Source organism: Macaca mulatta, chromosome 10 (assembly GCF_049350105.2).
Source record: "Macaca mulatta isolate MMU2019108-1 chromosome 10, T2T-MMU8v2.0, whole genome shotgun sequence".
Classification (NCBI taxonomy): domain Eukaryota; kingdom Metazoa; phylum Chordata; class Mammalia; order Primates; family Cercopithecidae; genus Macaca; species Macaca mulatta.
In genome coordinates this window covers 98,601,938-98,621,305 of record NC_133415.1, presented here as the reverse complement: position 1 = coordinate 98,621,305, position 19,368 = coordinate 98,601,938, and the positions used below count along the sequence as shown (strand labels likewise).

The 19,368-nt window shown below is 51.9% G+C and overlaps 2 protein-coding genes across 4 annotated transcripts; one reads left to right on the top strand and one right to left on the bottom strand.

Annotated features, from left to right (window-relative positions):
- The first annotated feature begins 3,651 nt into the window (after positions 1-3,651).
- TNNC2 (troponin C2, fast skeletal type) lies at positions 3,652-7,638 on the top strand. The gene is given in 6 exon segments (NM_001266550.2): positions 3,652-3,698; positions 6,100-6,151; positions 6,288-6,431; positions 6,520-6,634; positions 6,798-6,934; positions 7,541-7,638. Coding segments are annotated over 6 exon segments (483 nt in total). The 5' UTR covers positions 3,652-3,695; the 3' UTR covers positions 7,573-7,638.
- Positions 7,639-14,366: 6,728 nt separating this feature from the next.
- Positions 14,367-18,467, bottom strand: UBE2C (ubiquitin conjugating enzyme E2 C). Of its 3 annotated transcripts, none has more exons than XM_015148929.3 (6): positions 18,232-18,467; positions 17,565-17,592; positions 16,658-16,744; positions 15,916-16,066; positions 15,546-15,605; positions 14,367-14,613 (listed from the first exon to the last, which is right to left on the bottom strand). In XM_015148929.3, the coding sequence occupies exons 1-6, from the start codon at positions 18,330-18,332 to the stop codon at positions 14,555-14,557; spliced, it is 486 nt and encodes a 161-aa protein (XP_015004415.1). In that variant the 5' UTR covers positions 18,333-18,467; the 3' UTR covers positions 14,367-14,554. The 3 variants fall into 3 exon arrangements, with proteins under 3 accessions (XP_015004415.1, XP_001107065.1, XP_015004414.1); XM_001107065.4 differs by lacking the exon at positions 15,916-16,066 and adding an exon at positions 15,711-15,915 and having other exon boundaries at positions 18,232-18,421; XM_015148928.3 differs by lacking the exons at positions 15,916-16,066; positions 18,232-18,467 and adding exons at positions 15,711-15,915; positions 17,741-18,035.
- Between the last annotated feature and the right edge of the window lie 901 nt (positions 18,468-19,368).

The following is a 19,368-nucleotide window of genomic DNA, read 5'->3' as shown; positions in this document are numbered from 1 at the left end:
GGTTTCACCGTGGTCTCGATCTCCTGACCTTGTGATCCGCCCGCCTCGGCCTCCCAAAGTGCTGGGATTACAGGCGTGAGCCACCGCGCCCGGCCTGTCCCCATTTTTAAACTCTGCATGGATCTCTCCTTACAGCCTCCCTGAGAAATGGTCATCTATCTCCTGCTTGGGTATATTCAGTGACAGGGAGCTCATTACCTCCTGAGGCTGCCTGTTCCCATTATTGTTCAACTATGACTATTAGGAAGTTCCCCCTTATATTGAACTAAATACCATCCAGTTCGGTTATTCTTATGTAGAATATAATATCTGTTGAACTCCTGCTACGTGGCAAATGCTAAGCACTGGGAAATGTGATGATCTGTAGAACATAGAATGGGTTGTGATCATAAGGCGTGCTCAGTGCTGTGATTGAGGAAACTACTGGAGATCACCTTGGACTCCCTGGCCTGGACATAGCGGGAGGAAGCATCCCCAAGGAAGTGATGTTAGAGCTGAGAAAGATGATAGGGGAAGTAGACAGATGAAGAGAGGAAAGATGGGAGTTTCTGGCAGAAAAAAAACAGCATGTGCAAAGGCCTGAAGGTTCATAAAAGGTGGTGTTTAGAGCAGTCTTTTTTTTTTTTTTTTTTTTTTTTTGAGATGCAGTCTCCCTCTGTCACCCAGGCTGGAGTGCAGTGGCATGATTTCAGTGGCTCACTGCAACCTTCACCTGCTGAGTTCAAGTGATTCTTCTGCCTCAGCCTCCTGAGTAGCTGGGACTAGAGGTGCCCACCACCACGCCTGGCAGCAATTTTTTGTATTTTTAGTACAGACAGGGTTTCACCATGCTGGCCAGGATGGTCTCAAACTCCTGACCTCGTGATCCGCCAGCCTCGACCTCCCAAAATGCTGGGATTACAGGCATGAGCCATCGCGCCCAGCCTAGAGCAGTATTTTAAAGTCTGATCAGAGCAGACAGCAACACGATGTGGAGGGGAGGAGGAAGGAGATTAGAAGTGCCAGTGGGACCCTGCTTGGCCACATAAGCAATTTGGGACTTATCTATTCCCCTGAATAAACAAGAGAACAAAAGCCGGGCTCGGTGACTCACACCTGTAATCCCAGCACTTTAGGAGGCTGAGGTCAGGAGTTCGAGACCAGTCTGGCCAACATGATGAAACCTTTTTTTTTTTTTTGTGAGACGGAGTCTTGCTCTGTTGCCCAGGCTGGTGTGCAGTGGCTCAATCTCGGCTCACTGCAAGTTCCGCCTCCCGGGTTCACGCCATTCTCCTGCCTCAGCCTCCCGAGTAGCTGGGACTACAGGCGCCCACCACCATGCCCAGCTAATTTTTTGTATTTTTAGTAGAGACGGGGTTTCCTCATTTTAGCCAGGATGGTCTCGATCTCCTGACCTCGTGATCCACCCGCCTCGGCCTCCCAAAGTGGTGGAATTAGAGGTGTGAGCCACCACGCCCGGCCGATGAAACCTTGTCTCTATGAAAAATACAAAAATTGGCCAAGTGTGGTGGCTCACACCTGTAATCCCAGTACTTTGGGAGGCCGAGGTGGGCGGATCACCTGAGGTCAGGAGTTTGAGACCAGCTTGACCAACATGGAGAAACCCCGTCTCTATTAAAAATACAAAATTAGCTGGGCATGGTGTCTCATGCCTGTAATTCCAGCTACTCGGGAGGCTGAGGCAGGAGAATCGCTTGAACCCAGGAGGCGGAGGTTGTGGTGAGCCGAGATCGCACCATTGCACTCCAGCCTGGGCAACAAAATCAAAACTCCGTCTCAAAAAAAAAAAAAAAAAAAAATTAGCTGGGCATGGTGGCTCATGCCTGTAATTCCAGCTATTTGGGAGGCTGAGGCAGGAGAATCACTTGAACCCAGGAGGCGGAGGTTGCAGTGAGCTGAGATGGCGCCACTGCACTCCAGCCTGGGTGACAGAGTGAGACTCTGTCTCAAAAGAAAAAAAAAAACCAAAAACTAAATTGGAATCCCATGGGTCTCAGGCTTTGGCACTCTGCCTGCCTGGGGGAGGCCTTATTTAGCTTGGCCCAGCCCTGCCGAGCTCTCCTTGGGAATGTCTATATATAGGGGAAGGGGGCAGCCCAGTTGTCACTGTCCATCTGCATTCCTTGGTGTCCAGCCCCCATTTCCTGGCCCCAGAGCCTGCTATCGGTTGTCTTGGTGCTCTTTCTGTCGACGTAGTCACTGTCCACAAGTCTTGCCTACTCCCCAGTGCCCAGCCTTTACCTTGTGGATTCTCAGGGTGGGTTCCCTCTGGACTTGCTTTGCCCACCCCTTTACTCCCCAGATGACCAGATGTCTTCACTGAGCTCTAGGAAGGGGCCAGCTACCCCTTTACCACTTAAATAACCTTCCCTTGCCTACTCCTTACCCCCAAAAAGTGAATCCAAACACCCTTTCCATGGAGAAGGTAACTTTGAGAGAAGGATCTTTGCTTTCAATGATTATTTCTCCTCCAAATGCACATCCTCCTCTCCTCCATCCCTCCATACATTTTTCCATCTAGACAGGTCCCCCAAGGACTGTCTGTCCCAACTTCCTTCCAATCGGGATTAATAATAAGAATCATCAACATGGGTGGGCATGGTGCCTCATGCCTGTAATTCTAGTACTTCGGGAGGCCAAGGATTCAAGGATGCCTTGAGCCTAGGAGTTCGAGACCAGCCTGGGCAACATGGTGAAACCCCATCTCTACAAAAAATACAAAAAAGGAAAACAAAAAAAGCCAGGGGTGGTGGCGCACTGCTAGTCCCAGCTACTCGGGAGGCTGAGGTGGGAGGATCACTTGAGCCCAGGAGATCGAGGCTGCAGTGAGCTATAATAGTACCACTGCACATCAGCCTTGGTGACAGAGTGAGTATAGACCTTTATGATTTACAAATCTCTGCAGTCAAATGGAGATAATAATAGTTGCTATCTCATAGGAGGAGCACTAGATGAGATCATGTTAAAATGCTTAGCACAGTGTGTGGCACATTGTGGGGGTTCAGTAAACAGTGGCCTAGCTGTCACTTTCCCCTCCTTCTATCCCCTGCCCCTTACCATGGTTCAAAGACAGGACATTCCTCTTGCCAAGCATCAACGCTGTGTACCCGGCACAAGCTAGGTGACTTATACCTGGGTTCCCATTTACCATGTTCTCTCTGTGAGGGAGACCCCACAGAGAGGTCCATTCCCACAGATGAAGAAATGACTCAGAGAGGCACTGCTACCTGCCCAAGGTCACACAGCTCGCAGAGGCTGGCCTTGGATCTTGGGTTTTGGACTTCAAGGCTTGTACTCTCCCCATTTTACCATGCTGCCTCACTCTTTACTACTCTGATAGTCCTTACCATCTTGGAGCTAGTGTGCTTCCTTGGTCGGGGGGACTCCAAGGCGGTGGAACAGGGCGGGACTTCCTCACAAGAATCTAGGACGTCAAGGCCTGCCACCTGCTTGGAGGCTTAAATTTCTCTGCAAGGGCCCTTGGCTAAATTAGGTAATGGGTTCAGACTGTGGGAGGGGTGGGGCTCGCCGACCCCAGGATCTGATTGGGCAGGGTCTCCAGTGCTGGGGAGCAGGGAGGTGGGAGGGGAGGGTGCCCCTACAAATCCCGGGGGCTAGAGCAGGCCAGGGCATCTTTGGGTGGCGGAGTGCAAAGGAGGCGACCTGCAGCAGAGGAGTCCTGGTCACCAGCAACCATGGTAAGGACAAGAGGGAACTTTGTGCCTTTACTTGCGGGAGCACTCTGGACCTCTTTCAGGCCAGACCTGAGTGCTTTGTGGGGCAGTAACTGGGATGTTTGAGGTTGGAGCATGGAGGTTCCTGGAACCCAGGTGTCTTAAAGGAAGGCCTTTGACTTTTCTTGAAAGGGGAGGGCTGGGATATTCCAGAGATTGATCCTCAAGGCTTGCTGACTGCCTACTCACCTTCGGAAACTTCCAGCAGTGTCATTCGTAGACCTGTGAGGAGCTCTTAGCTTGTTTCCTTCACACAGTGGGGACTCTGAGGGGTCAGAGTGAGTCACCCAGCAGGCCAGTGGCAGGGGTGAGCCAGAAGCCTGGCAAACCCTCCTATCATCATGGAGAGAAGAAAGCCTCGTCCAGAAGACAGGAGGTGGGCAGGGTGTGGGGCCTGCTCAGATGCAGGGCTCTGGGAGCCCTGAGGATGATGGGAAGGGGCAGAAGATGACAGACCAGAGTTAGAGAGACTCTGCTCTCCTAGAGAGGGGTTCTGATTTGGAGCTGTTGTTTTCGTCTGAGATCCCCCTGCCCACTTCACTTCAAGGAGTAACTAGATCCCGGAGGCCAGCTGCTGTTGCCCATGCCTGACTAAAAATAGCCTGCCCTCCTGGCACAGGGAAAGAGGAGGAGAGGAAGGAGGGGGAGAAGGAGGAGGGCCGGCAGCCAGCCGGCTGAAGAGCTCCTTGGAAGCCTCACCCCGTCCTCACTGCCAGCCTCAATCCAAAGCCTCTGGCCCAGATGGCCTGGCTTGGGTATGACCTGGAAACCCCCGCAGATATCTCACTTTCAGGTCAAGGCCTCCATCACATTCGGCCCAACATGAGGGGCCTTTTCTCCAATGACTGAATCCTAAGAAGGAAGCTTACAGTCTCCGACTCTGCCAGTTCTCTGAGGGGCGGGATGATGTGTCCTCTGTCTCTTCTTGGTGGTCCCAGTGCCTGATCTGCGGCCTGACGTGCAGCAAGTACTCAATAACTTTGTGTTGCATTATTATTTATTTGAGAACAAACATTTTATTGAGCAACAATTAAAGTACCGGGCACCACTAGGAGCTACAGAAAACTGGAAAATAGTGCTGGAATGGTGCTAGCCTTTACAAAACCCTTTCACACCGCTGATATCTCATCCCTGAAAAGCTACAGAGAAAAGATGAATGCATGCTAAGTGACTTGCCTAAGGTCACTGGGGGGTTCCTGACTTGGCCTTCAATTGACAAGTGAGAAGGCCTTGGGCTTAATTTGTTGTCTCCTCTCTTTTTCTCAAAACTGGGGTCACAGGCCACATGTGGTGGCTCACGCCTGTAATCCCATCACTTTGGGAAGCCGAGGCGGGCAGATCACTTAAGGTCGGGAGTTCAAGACCAGCCTGACCAACATAGAGAAACCTCATCTCTACTAAAAATACAAAATTAGCTGGGCATTGTGGTGCATGCCTGTAATCCCAGCTACTCGGGAGGCTGAGGGAGAAGAATCGCTTGAACCTGGGAGGCGGGGGTTGCAGTTGTGGTGAACTGAGATTGTGCCATTGCACTGCAGCCTGGGCAACAAGAGCAAAACTCTGTCTCAAAAACAAAACAAAACAAACAAAAAAACTGGGGTCAGGCCAGCCATGGTGGCTCACGCCTGTAATCCCAACACTTTGGGAAGCCAAGGTGGGTGGATCACCTGAAGTCAGGAGTTCAAGACCAACCTGGCCAACATGGTGAAACCCCGTCTCTACTAAAAATACAAAAATTAGCCGGGCGTGTTGGCGCATGCCTGTAATCCCAGCTACTTGGGAGGCTGAGGGAGGAGAATCGCTTGAACCCAGGAGGTGGAGGTTGCAGTAAGCCGAGATCACGCCATTGTACTCCAGCCTGGGCGACAGGGTGAGACTCTGTCACAAAAACAAAAAACAAAAACAAAAACTGGGGTCAGAAGCTGGGCACAGTAACTCAAGCCTGTAGTCCTAGCAATTTGGGAGGCTGTGGTGAGAGGATCACTCGAGCCCAGAAGTTCAAAACAAGCCTGTGTAATATAGTGGGACTCTGTCTCTACAAAAACTTAAAAAATAGTCAGGCATGGTGTGCACTATAGTCCCAGCTACTCAGGAGGCTGAGGCGGGACGACTGCTTGAGCCTAGGAGGTTGAGGCTGCAGTGAGCTATGATCACACTACTGCACTCCAGCCTGTGTGACAGAGCAAGGCAAAACAAAACTGTGATTGGGTGCTGTGCGGGCACACAATTATGTGGCAAGTTTGAAGTTGTTCTTTTGGAGGACCAAGAAGCGCTGAGAGAGTGAGGGTTGGGAAGAATGGGGTTCAGGTGTGCAACTGCCCTGGGGCTGCCTCTTCAGCTCAGACTTTCTCTGTGTCTCCTGCAGACGGACCAGCAGGCTGAGGCCAGGTCCTACCTCAGCGAGGAGATGATCGCTGGTGAGTGAGGCGCAGCAGGCTGGGCGCTGGGTGGATGTATGCTGGGGACATGTTGGCCTCTGGGCAGGGTTGGGGGGGTAGATGTGAGGCTGACAGTCCAGCTGGCCTCACCTCTGCCCTCTGCCCTCCCGTGCAGAGTTCAAGGCTGCCTTTGACATGTTTGATGCTGATGGTGGTGGGGACATCAGCGTCAAGGAGTTGGGCACGGTGATGAGGATGCTGGGCCAGACACCCACCAAGGAGGAGCTGGACGCCATCATCGAGGAGGTGGATGAGGACGGTGAGTGGGTGTCCCTCGGAGGCAGGGGATGGTGGGGAAAGGCGGCAGTGGCTGGGCTCAGGCTCAGTCCACCACCTGCTCCCCGCAGGCAGCGGCACCATCGACTTCGAGGAGTTCTTGGTCATGATGGTGCGCCAGATGAAAGAGGACGCGAAGGGGAAGAGCGAGGAGGAGCTGGCCGAGTGCTTCCGCATCTTCGACAGGTGCGCTGGGGGCCTGGGAGCCGAGGGAGGGGCTGAGCAGTCAAAGCCTGCCGGCAGCGCTGGAGGGTTCCCCGGGTTGGGGGTGCGGAAGCAGGGCGTCGAGTGTGGTGGCCAGGGCAGCTCGCCCTGGCCCTAAGCTCTGCCCTGACCCTTGGACCTGAAGGAATGCAGATGGCTACATCGACCCGGAGGAGCTGGCTGAGATTTTCAGGGCCTCTGGGGAGCACGTGACGGACGAGGAGATCGAATCTCTGATGAAAGACGGAGACAAGAACAATGACGGCCGCATTGACTTCGACGGTGAGGGAGGGCCACGGGAGCTTGGGAAGAGTGGGTGGGAGCCACAGGGGACGGCGAGCACTGGTGCCTGGCTCCCGTGCAGTGTCTTTGGCCTTGTGGGCTGGGCTGGGCATAACTTCAAAAGTTCCCCTAGTCTCCTGGGGGCGGGTATAGAAGCACCCACGACTCTGTGCAGTTTATCAATTAATGACCAGGCAGTGGGGGCGTGGTGGCTCAGGACTGTAAAATCCTGGAACTTTGGGAGGATGAAGCGGGAGGATTGCTTGAGGCCAGGAGTTCGAGACCATCCTGGGCAACATAGTGAGACCCTGTCTTTACAACAAATAAAATAAAAAGGCGGGCGTGGTGGTATGTGCCTGTGGTCACAGTTGCTCCAGGGGCTTAGGTGGGAGGATTGCTTGAGCCCAGGAGATTGAGGCTGCAATGAGCTCTGATTGTGCCACTGCACTCTAGCCTGGGCAACAGACCTTGGCGACCTTGGCGACAGATCGAGACTGTGTCTCAACAAAAACAAAAAAAAGTCATCCCCTCTGTGTGGCTGGAGCCCTGGCCTGGCCTCTGCGTCCCCAGTGGGACCCCTGACCCTCTCCCTCTCCTTTCCCACAGAGTTCCTGAAGATGATGGAGGGCGTGCAGTAAGGAGTGGTCAGTCGCCTCCACCAAGATCACGTGTCCCTAGGGTGTGGGAGACTCCGCCCTGCCGGGTCCCCACCAGGGAGGCACGGCCCCTTGTGGGTCTTTGTCTGCAAGGAATAAAAGCAAATGTTCCAAAACTCGTGGCCTGAATGGGGGGAAAGCTGGGAACAGTGGGTCTCAAAGGTTGCGGTCCAGGGCGCCATCCCAGCTGGCACCACCTGGAGCACCCTCAGGGATCCCGGGAGAGGCTGTCGGAGCTGCGGGATGTGGGAGCAGCGAGATGCGGAAGGGAGCTGGGCCCTGGAGCCCGAGGCAGGCTCTGCGGGTTCACGGCTGGCTCCCGACAGCTGGCGCTAGGTGTGCGCAGCTTGACGGACGGGGCAGTGGTGGCTCCAGGAGGCTGCAGGGGCTTGGAGTTGAGTCAGGGTGAGCCGGCAGACTGCGGAGGGAGGGGTCCCGGGACTGCAGGTAGGGTGAGGGGGTGGGAGAGGCTAGAACCCTGGGGAGCTGGGAAGCTCCCTCACTTCCCCACCGTCCTTCTTTTCTGGAATGTTGGCATCTTAGATGTTGTCATAGCTGCCACCTTCTGCAGGCTCCCTAGCTGGGGAGAGGGGGAGTAGGTGCCCATCCATGCCAGGTAGCATTGTTTCTGCTTGACCTTTTACTTCCTCTTTTCTTCCAAGTGCTTAATCCTCGCTTTGTACTGGTGGTGGTAGGGGAGGGTGGAGGCACTCACTAAGGAGATTCTGATCTCATCATTTGACCCCAGATCTCTGCCTCCACCCGGTCTCAGCCAGTGCACTCTACAGAGGGCCATCAGCACCAGTGAGCTAAAGTATCTGACCTGGCCACTGCCCCATTGAAAGTAGTTCGGTGCTCCTCACTGCTTCTAGAATGAGATCCAAATTCCTTCCCTCCCTCCCTCTCTTTCTTTTTTTTTTTTTTTTTTTTTTTGAGACGGAGTCTCGCTCTGTCGCCTGGGCTGGAGTGCAGTGGCGCGATCTCGGCTCACTGCAAGCTCCGCCTCCCGGGTTCACGCCATTCTCCTGCCTCAGCCTCCCGAGTAGCTGGGACTACAGGCGCCCGCCGCCTCGCCCGGCTAATTTTTTGTATTTTTAGTAGAGACGGGGTTTCACTGTGTTAGCCAGGATGGTCTCGATCTCCTGACCTCGTGATCCGCCCACCTCGGCCTCCCAAAGTGCTGGGATTACAGGCGTGAGCCACCGCGCCCGGCCCCTCTCTTTCTTTCCACAGCCACACTGGGCAATTTATTCCTGATATGGACCTGGAGTACATTTTCAAGCCCTTGGTACTTTGCACATGTTGTTTGCCCTCCCTGGAATGCCCTTGTCTTTCTTATAAGCTGGCAGATTCTTCAACCTACAAGACCCAGCTCAGATACCATCTCTTCCCTTGAACCCTCCCCTCACTGGCTATTTGCTGCTGTAGTGATTTGTATACAACAGGTATCAGATCACAGCTAATTAAGTGTAGGGGGTAGTTTAGCTTTAGAGACAGAATGCCTGAGTGTGAGTGCTCACTGCCTGTGACAAACTAAACCACTCTGTGCCTCAGTTTTCTCACCTGTAAAATGGGGATAATGATAGTACACACAGGGTTGTGAGAAGTTAGTGTGTGCAAAGTGCTTATAGCAGTGCCTGGCACATAGCAAGCATTTTTTTTTTTTCTTTTTAACAGAGTTTTGCTCTTGCCACCCAGGCTGGGGTGCAGTGGCACAATCTTGGTTCACTGCAACCTCCACCTCCTGGGTTCAAGCGATTCTCGTGCCTTAGCCTCTTGAATAGCTCGGATTACAGGCGCCCACCACCATGCCTGGCTAATTTTTGTATTTTTAGTAGAGACCAGGTTTCGCCATGTTGGCCAGGCTGGTCTTGAGCTCCTGACCTCAGGTGATCTGCCTGCCTCAGCCTCCCAAAGTGCTGGGATTACAGACATGAGCCACCGTGCCTGGCCTGTTTTTTTCGCCTCCTGGGTTCACGCCATTCTCCTGCCTCAGCCTCCCGAGGAACCAGGACTACAAGGCACCTGCCACCACGCCTGGCTAATTTTTTTTGTATTTTTAGTAGAGTTGAGGTTTCACCATGTTAGCCAGGATGGTCTTGATCTCCTGACCTCGTGATCCACCCTCCTTGGCCTCCCAAAGTGCTGGGATTACAGGCTTGAGCCAACTCGCCCAGCCCTGTTTTGTTTTTTAAATGAGACGGGTCTCGCTCTGTTGCCCAGGCTGGAATACAGTAGGTGATCACAGCTCACTGCAGCCTTGACCTCCTGGGCTCAAGCGATCCTCCTGTCTCAGCCTCCCGAGTAGCTGGGACTACAAATGGGTGACCCCCCACTAGTTTTTGTTATTTTTAGCAGAGATGGAATCTCACTATGTTACCCAGGCTGGTCTCAAACTCCTGAGCTCAAAGAATCCTCTCACTTTGGCCTCCCAAAATGTTGGGGTTATAGGCATGAGCCACCAAGCCCAGCCTCTATTGTCACCTTGCTCATTGCTTTAGTTCTTTCTCTCCATCTGTCTTTTTCTCTTCTTCCTCTTTTGTCCTATTCATGTTTTTCTGTTTTTATTTACAGCCAGGATCAGTGCTGGGGTTTGGTAAACATTACTATTTACTGAGTGCCTACTGTATACTGTGCCTTATGGACATTGTCTCATTCACTCACATAACATCCCTAGAGGCAGATGTTGCTTTCTCCACTTTACAGTTGGAAAACTAAGGCCTAGGGAGGTGAAGTACACAGGCACCCAGATAATAACCTAGGTAGTATCGCCGTGCACTATGTGGTTTGCACAGGAGCAAGGCTCTTAACTCCGATGCCATCTACCTGTTATTGGTTCTACCTGAATATCTTTTTTTTTTTTTGAATTATATACATATTTTAAAATAGAGATGGAGGCCGGGTGCCATGGCTCACACCTGTAATCCCAGCACTTTGGGAGGCCGAGGCAGGCGGATCACTTGAGGTCAGGAGTTTGAGACCAGCCTGGCCAACATGAAAAAACCTCCTCTCTACTAAAAATATAAAAATTAGCCAGACACACGCCTGTAATCTTAGCTACTTGGGAGGCTGAGGCAGGAGAATTGCTGGAACCCAAGAGGTGGAGGTTGCGGTGAGCCAAGACTGCGCCACTACACTCCAGCCTGGGTGACAGAGTGAGACTCTGTCTTAAAAAATAACATAGGCCGGGCGTGGTGGCTCATGCCTGTAATCCCAGCACTTTGGGAGGCCAAAGCGGGATCATCTGAGGTTGGGAGTTTGAGACCAGCCTGACCAACATGGAGAAACCCCGTCCCTACTAAAAATACAAAATTAGCCGGGCGTGGTAGCGCATGCCTGTAATTCCAGCTACTTGGGAGGCTGAGGCAGGAGAATCACTTGAACCCAGGAGCCAGAGGTTGCAGTGAACCGAGATTGCACCATTGCACTCCAGCCTGGGCAACAAGAGTGAAACTCCATCTCAAAAAATACATAAAAACAAATCTGATCATGTCACTGCCCTGCTTAAGGCTTCGCCTCAAGATAAAGTCCAAGTTTTTTTTTTTTTAAAGAAACTGAATCTCCCTGTCACACAGGCTGAAGTGCAGGGGCACAATCATAGCTCACTGAGGCCTTGAACTCCTAGGCGCAAGGGATCCTCCCCCAGCCCCTAGTTATTTTTTGTAGAGATGGGGTCTCACTTTGTTACCCAGGCTAGCCCAAGTATCTTAATATGGCCTTCCAGCCTATCATGACCTGATGTCTATGTGACTTCCCCATCCTTTACTCTTCTTTTTTTTTTTTTTTGAGACAGAGTTTTGAGTTTTGCGTTTGTCAGCCAGGCTGGAGAGCAGTGGCGTGATCTCAGCTCACTGCAACCGCTGCCTCCCAAGTTCAAGCAGTTCTCCCACCTCAGCCTCCCAAGTAGTTGGGACTACAGGCGCCACATGCCCGGCTAATTTTTATGTTTTTAAGAGACGAGGTTTCACCATGTTGGCAAGGGTGGTCTTGAACTCCTGAGCTCAGCTAATCCGCCTGCCTTGGACTTGCAAAATGCTGGGATTATAAGCATGAGCCACCACTCTCAGCTGTGTATTCCTCTCCTTACATACTCCTGAACTTGCTATCCAAGGAATGTGCATCTCCCTCAGGTCTCAATTCCCTTCTCCAAAAACCTTTCCTTGACCCTCCTATTCTATTGGGTGCTCCACCTATGAACTTTCCTGGCTATATGTGAGTTCAGCACCCAACCTTTATTGAGTGCTTACTATCTACCAGGCATTGTTCTAAGGTCCTTCCACTGTCTTATGAGGTAGGTGCTAGTATTTTCATTTTACCGAGAGGTTAAATGTAACTGTCTACATGTTTACGGGCAAATGGAGGCGGAGCCAGGATCCTGAAACAGTTCTGCTTACCTGGTCTGAGCCTTTTTTTCTTTTGGAGATGGAGTCTTGCTCTCGTTGCCGACTGGAGTGCAATGGGTGATTTGGCTCACAGCAATCTCCGCCTCCCAGCTTCAAGCGATTCTCCTGCCTCAGCCTCCTGAGTAGCTGGGATTACAGGCACTCGCCACCATGCCTGGCCGATTTTTTGTATTTTTAGTAGAAACAGGGTTTCATCATTTTGGCCAGGCTGGTCTCAAACTCCTGACCTCAGGTGATCCACCCACTGCAGCCTCCCAAAGTGCTGGGATTACAGGCATGAGCCACCATGACCAGATTGGTCTGAGCTCTTAATCACTGGGCTGTATGGCACTTATTCCCCAGTCCCCCAAGCCGAGGGCCTTTATCTTGCAGGAATTCAATAAAATGGGAATCATAATAATCAGAAATTCAAATACTTCCTGACCAGGCTTTTTTTTGTTGCAAGTGCCAGAAATCTAAATAAAACGGACTTAAACCAAAAAGGGATTTGTTGGTTCATTGAACTGGGATGGCAAAGCATGAACTGGAGGCCAGAGTCTCAGCTAATGTCGTCTCTCCAGCTCCCAGCTGTTGGTCTCTGCTTAGTTTTCTTCTGTCTGCAGCGGGGCTCCCCCAGCAGCTGAGACCGATTCCCTTCTCTTTCAGCAACCTCATTAGTAAAATAACTTTACTCTCTCTCAGTGATTAATTTCAGAGAACACCAATTGAATCTGAACTACAGTTTAGACCTGTGACTGGCCTAGGGCAGGCCATGTGACCATCTAGGGTACCAAACACCATGACCAAGGACCACATGGCAGACAAAAACACATCCACCACAGTTAGCATTTGAAACATTTCTTTCAGAGATAAGGTCTTACTCTGCTGCCTAGGCTGGAGTGCAGTGGTACAATCACAGCTTACTATAACCTTGAATTTCTGGCCCCAAGTGATCCTCCAATCTTGGCCTCCCAAGATCTTGAGATTGCTGATGTGAACCACCAAGCCCGGCCAGCATTTATTTTTCTTTTAAAATTTATTATTTGAGATGGGGGTCTCACTGTGTTGCCCAGGCTGGTCTTGAATTCTTAAGTTCAAGCAATCCTCCTGCCTCCGCCTCCCAAAGTGCTAGGATTACAGGCAGTGAGCCACCACACCCGGCCCTGGCCAGCATTTGTTGACTAATTTAGTGCCAGGCTCTGAGCTCTGGTTTTCTCCAGTATCCGCTAACCTAGTGATTTTCAACCCTGGGAGACCTTCAGAACCTGGAGGGCAGTTTGGGGTCAAGAATTAGCCTAACAAGTTCCAGGTGCTGCTGGTGCTGCTGGAAGGACCACATTCTAAGAACATTGCTCTAAATTTTGTTCTTAACTAGACCACAGCAATGACATCACTTGGAAACTATTTAGAAACCAAAATAAATAAAGACTGGATCTTAGGCTCCACTTCACACCTACCGAAAATATTTTAATTTTACAAGATCCCAAGTGTATTTGTATGCATGTTAGATTAAGAAAAAACCCAAGAGGAGAGACCTAAGAGCACAACTGTAGACATGAAGGGACCTAACTTCCAATCCCAACCCCTCCCCGCTTCAGGCTTGCACAACCAACCGGCTGCTAACAGACCTGAAGGAGTTGGGTGCAAGGCTGGAGCACATCTGGGTGCTGCTTATCTACTTTGGAGATCTTCCTGAAGGGCTTTGCGGGGGGTGGGGAGAAGGGGCTATCACTTCAACCTACTCTTCCACCTGCCGACCCTTGCGGGGACCCAGCTGGTCAGCAGGGGTTTCCTCCTAGGGGCTCAGAGGCTGGAGACTTCATCAGGCCAGGGAAACGAGGCAGCCCAAGGGGCTGGGGGCTTGCTGGGGGATATACAGCAGGAGGTGACTGTGCCCCCTTGGAGGTGGAGCTCCACAGGGGACTTGGGCTAGAGTCTGGAGACCAGAGCTCAGACCTGAGAGTCCTCCAAAGGAAGGGGCTTTTTCCTGGCTGTCTCCCCAGGCCCTGGACCTGCTTAGGGTGACCTGAGCATTCTTCAGGACAGAACATGGGGTGGCTGTGTGGTGGGATCCTCCCCAACACACACGCTTGTTCCTTCTACAGCTATAGGAGGTTTCAGCCTAAGGTCTGGCTCAGCCTCATCTGCAACACAGCTGAGGGAACTCCAACATTCAGTAACATTGCTGGTACACATCACCGACTCCATAGACAGGAAGTATCATTGTGACACTCATTTTATAGATGAAGAAACAGATGCAGAGTCATAAAATAAGGTACAAGGGAATAAATCCTTGTCACCTCACTGCTTGGCCCCACATCCTTAAGTTCCACCTCTGCCTACCCTGAGTACCTCCAACCCTAGTGTAACTACAAGGCAACGACTTGTCTAAAAAAGGACCAAAATGCATTTATTTAATATACATCACAAGGGCTCAACCGAGGCTTAATTTAAAAGACAAAAACAAAACAAAAATAATACCACAGCTCAAGATACAGAGTCCTATACAGAAATCACAAAAAGGACAGACCATCTAAGGAAAAATTAAGAAGACAACACAAGGACAGGCTGGGCAGCCTGGGTCAGGGCTCCTGGCTGGTGACCTGCTTTGAGTAGGTTTCTTGCAGGTACTTCTTAAAAGCTAGAAGAGAACAGGCAGGTCTCAGTGAGTGATGGAGACAGGATGAGTTCATCTTTACTATTTATTACTATTGTTTTTGAGAGGGAGCCTCACTCTGTTGACCAAGCTGGAGTGCAGTAGCACGATGTCTGCTCACTGTAACCTCTGCTTCCTAGATTCAAGTGATTCTCCTGCCTCAGCCTCCAGAGTAGCTGGGCCTACAGGTGCCCACCACCATACCCGGTTAATTTTTTTGTATTTAGTGGAGACCGGGTTTCACCCTGTTGGCCAGGCTGGTCTCAAACTCCTGACCTCATGTGATCCACCCGCCTTGGTCTCCCCGGATGCTGGGATTACAGGCATGAGCCACTGTGCCTGGCCCAGGATGAGTTAATTAAGGTGGGCAAAAGGCAGTTTGACCAGGGATGCAAAGGTGGGAGGAGGTGGAGAAGGAGGGGCTGGTTTCCCAGCCAGGCTTTCTCCCTGCACTGCCCATCCAGGCAGCTTTCCTGGAACGGCTTGCTTCCAGCGAGACTGGCGGGCACAGGCACGGCACTCTACTAAGCAACCTCTTAACCTGCATTAATATGGAAGAGGTTAATCCCACCTTCCCCCTTTTTGAGACAGGGTCTCACTCTGTTGTCTGGGGTGGAGAGCAGTGCTGTGATCACAGTCCACTGTAACCTCGAATTCCTGGCCTCAAGCTATCCTCCTGCCTTGGCCTCCCCAATAATTTCCCAAAATTACTTACAGCCAAAAATTTTTATTCTGCTATAAAATAATTGCTATTTTATAGCAAACAGGAGCACTGGGGCAGAAGCAGAAGTGGGTTGCTGCCAATACTCCACCCTGCCCCAACCAACCCGGTCCCAACTCACTGGGCTCCTTTTGTTTGAAGGAGCCTTTGAAGGTTGGGGGAGGGATCACCCTGGGCTCAAGGACTGAGGACTCACCTGTGGGGTTTTTCCAGAGCTCGGCAGCATGAGTGTTCAAGGGACTATCAATGTTGGGTTCTGTGGGTGGAGAGAAAGAGGTCAAGGGGGTAGAAGGGGCTGACCCCGGGAAGTCCAGAGAGGTTCCCAAGTTGCATGAGGGGAGGGGGTGGTCTCTAAAGTCACCTCCTAGAAGGCTCTGGATGGAGAGCAGAATGGTCCTGACGTCATATAGGGCAGACCACTTGTCCTTCAGGATGTCCAGGCATATGTTACCCTGGGTGTCCACATTGGGGTGGTAGCAGGGTGTGAGGAATTTCACCGTGGGCGCATTGTAAGGGTAGCCACTGGGGAATTCTAGTGAGAGCTTATACCTCAGGTCTTCATATACCTGGCATTTGGAGAAATAGACGCAGAGTAAGCTCCAGCAGCAGCCTCCTATCCCAACCCAAGCCCCACACAAGGGGCGTGCTAGAACCCCGAGTTTCTCTGGGAGCAGACAGTAGACACGCTGTTGAGCTGGTTCTGATGCTCCCCACTGCCTTTTACAAGTTTTTTTATTTTAATTTTTATTTTAGAGACAGGGTTTCACCATGTTTCCCAGGCCAGTCTCGAACTCCTGGGTTCATGTGATCTGCCTGCCTCAGCCTCCCAAAATGCTGGGATTACAGGTGTGAGCCACCGTGCCTAGCCTGATGCTTTCCTCTTATCTGGTGGAGACATCAGTGATTCTTTGGTCTAAGGATTGAAAATTGGCATTCTGTGCTTTATTTCAATTAGAATATTAGTTGCTAATATGTAAAAATTAGGAGAGTTGGCACAGGTTTGGACTCCTGACTCATCTTAAACCTGATCTGCAGCAATGGGAAGCTGTGCTCTCCTGTTGGCCAGAGTCCTCACTCCATCCATTTCCTTGCTGTCTGGCCCCCTAAAAACATCTAAGATAGACAGCCCTGCTTTAAACCCACCCTCTTATTGTGCAGAGGGAAAGAACAAGGCCACATGGCTCAGAGAATGTGAACAGTCACAGCTGGAGTGTCTTGTTCCACCAAAGGTTTGAAGCAGAGCTCTCACTGGGATCTCACCTCCCACCTTTCCCCAGACTCACTCACCCATCCCAGCCCTACACTTACTGTTCCAGCTGCTCCATGGATGGTCCCTACCCATTTGAAAAGGTTGTCTGATTCAGGGAAGGCAGAAATCCCTTTATCGCCAGACATCTGGGGAGGAAACACATTTGCTGGAATGTGGAGTACACTTTCGGGCACAGCAAAAGTCAGTGGGTGAGCTTTCCCCTTAATCACATATGCATTATCTCACACACACACACGCATATATATATACACACACATATGAGAGATATAGATGGGGTTACCCCATCTCTACAGACACACACACACACTCGCTCTGTGGCCCAGGCTGGAGTATAGTAGTGCGCTCAGCTCACTGCAACCTCTGTCACCACGGTTCAAAGGATTCTCGTGCCTCAGCCGCCCGAGTAGCTGGAATTACAGGCATGCACCACCATGCCTGGCTAATTTTTATATTTTTAGTAGAGATAGGGTTTTGCAATGTTGGCCAGGCTGGTCTTGAACTCCTGACCTCAAGTGATCCACCCACCTTAGCCTCCGAAAATGTTGGGATTATAAGGCGTGAGCCACCGTGCCCGGCCTCCCCTTAATCTCATCACACTCTGATCCAAAATAAAGCAACCAAATTCATAAGCTAGAAATACCAAGAAGGGTGGGGAGTTGGGTGTGGGTAAAGCTTGGTTGGGGCCAGGAAGTAGGGACACACTGGACAGGGAGGGTCTTGTATGACTTCAGGGAAGTGTTTTAGAGATAACTTCATGTGGGGGGGATGGAGCTGGGAGGAGGGACTGCTGGAAGAAATGGTGTAGGTGGGGTGTATGAACTTCTTCCCGGGGGGAGCAAATTACATTTATATTTTACCCCTATGTCTAGCAAAAAAGCTGACGGAGGAAAGGAGGCTACTGAAAATTGGGTGGAAGGCTGGGGTTCTGGGTACTTAGTCACTCACCATGAGGGTCATCAGCTCCTGCTGTAGCCTGCAAAAAGAGCATTCGGGGTTAACTGGGAGTCTGGATGGGCCAGGGCTCCAGATGGTGCATCTTCTCCCATTTGAATCTCTCACGGGGAACCGTCATGGAGGCTCCCCATTTCGTCAAGGTCAGGCTCAGCTCAGGGTACACTCACCAGATCCACAGGACGATCCTAGCGAGTCCTCACCCTCCCTAATTCCAGACTCCCTCGGGATGATTCTGGCATGTTCTTAATTCCCCAGGCTTTGGCATCTCTTCCTTGCCCGAGTCAACTTCTCCCTTCCCCTGTCTCCGCCAAATACGAGGGTCCTTGCGCGTCTTCATCTAGGCTCACCCGGGAAGGAGACTGGCAGCGCCCCTACCCTCCCATCCTCCTTCGGGAGAATCTCAAAGAACGGTCTGGGCTCCTGGCGTGTCCCCTGTCTCTCAAATCTCACCCGCTCAAGGAGGTGGGAGTCCCGGAAGTCTCCGCCCTCGGCACCCATGCCCAGGGGAATGCCAGGCCCCGAGCTCCTGGTGTGTTCTCCTGCACCCGCATATCTCCCGCTCCAGGAGGTGGGACGGGGGTGGTCCTAGAAATCTTTGCTCTGGGTCCCAATGCCTAGGGCATGGCAGGCCCAGCGAGTGGTACGCCGCGTCACCCACCTTTTGCCCACGGGACCCCGGGCGGCGCCCCCGCTCGGCTCGGCTCCTTTACGGGCGGCGGTGACGCTAGTGGCTGCCGGGTCGCGGTTTTGGGAAGCCATCCGGGCGGCGTTGGCAGAGAGACAGGAACTCGGAGAACACGACTGCAACTGCAGGGCTGCGGGCCCGCCCGCCCGCGTTTGAATTGTAACCCTCTGGGGGCGTCGACCAATCAGTGACTCGCTTGGGTTTGATCCAGCCAATGGGACGCGCCGGAGCGCTCTGTCGCTGCTCCACTGCTAGACCTACCCACCGGCGCACCACTATTGGGCGGCAGGATTCGCTTCTGACAGCCGATTGGTAGACGGGCTGCCATTAACTAACGAATCCGTAGCGGATTGGTGGCCTTTGGAAAACGCTAACCATTAAAGGGCCAAGAAAACGTCCAGGTGGGACGAACCCCTCCTTAAGGCTACACGCCTTACTCCGCTTGGGAACAGCCGGCACACCCAGCCTTGATCCGATCTCCCTCGGGAAGGGAGTGCCTCCAATCTTGCGGCACTGGTACCCTTCCCCCAAACCGGAAACCTCTGCTCCTCCCCACAATTATAATCGCCGGGGCATCTTTGCTGAGTCCTAAGTATGTGAAAATCCCAGCGAGGGGAAAAACTAAAGGCTGATGGCCAGAGCAGCAGGCTCCCTATTAGAAAACATAGGTTCATACATCTCCGCAGAGATGACAGGAAAAAAAAAAAAAAAAAAAAAGACAGCATTGGTTCAGGCCCTGCGCTGTGGCTCACGTCTGTAATCCCAAACACTTTGGAAGGCTCAGGCAGGAGGATCGCTTGAATCCAGGAGTTCGAGACCAGCCTGAGCAACAATATAGGGAGGCCTGTCTCTACTTAAGGGGGGGAAAAAAAAAAAAGGCTGGTGAGGTGGCACGAACCTGTAGTCCCAGCTACTGGAGAGGCTGAGGCTGAGGCAGGAGAATCGCTTGAGCCAGAGGCTACACTCTAGCCTAGGCAACAGAGCAAGACTGTCTTCAAACAAACAACCCCAATAACACAGGTTCATATCCTGTATATCCTACCTCTCCAATGGGTAGTGTGTGACCTTGGGGCAGGTCCTTTAGTACCTTAACCTGTAAAATGGGAGCAA

What these genes read in the sequence shown, in the direction of transcription:
- UBE2C (XM_001107065.4), bottom strand. Translation starts at nt 18,332, where the DNA reads ATGGCTTCCCAAAACCGCGACCCGGCAGCCACTAGCGTCACCGCCGCC. An exon ending in CGGGGTCCCGTGGGCAAAAG is followed by an intron (nt 17,593 to 18,231) that starts GTGGGTGACGCG and finishes CTCTTTTTGCAG; the next exon opens with GCTACAGCAGGAGCTGATGA. An exon ending in TCCATGGAGCAGCTGGAACA is followed by an intron (nt 15,916 to 16,657) that starts GTAAGTGTAGGG and finishes TCCAAATGCCAG; the next exon opens with GTATATGAAGACCTGAGGTA.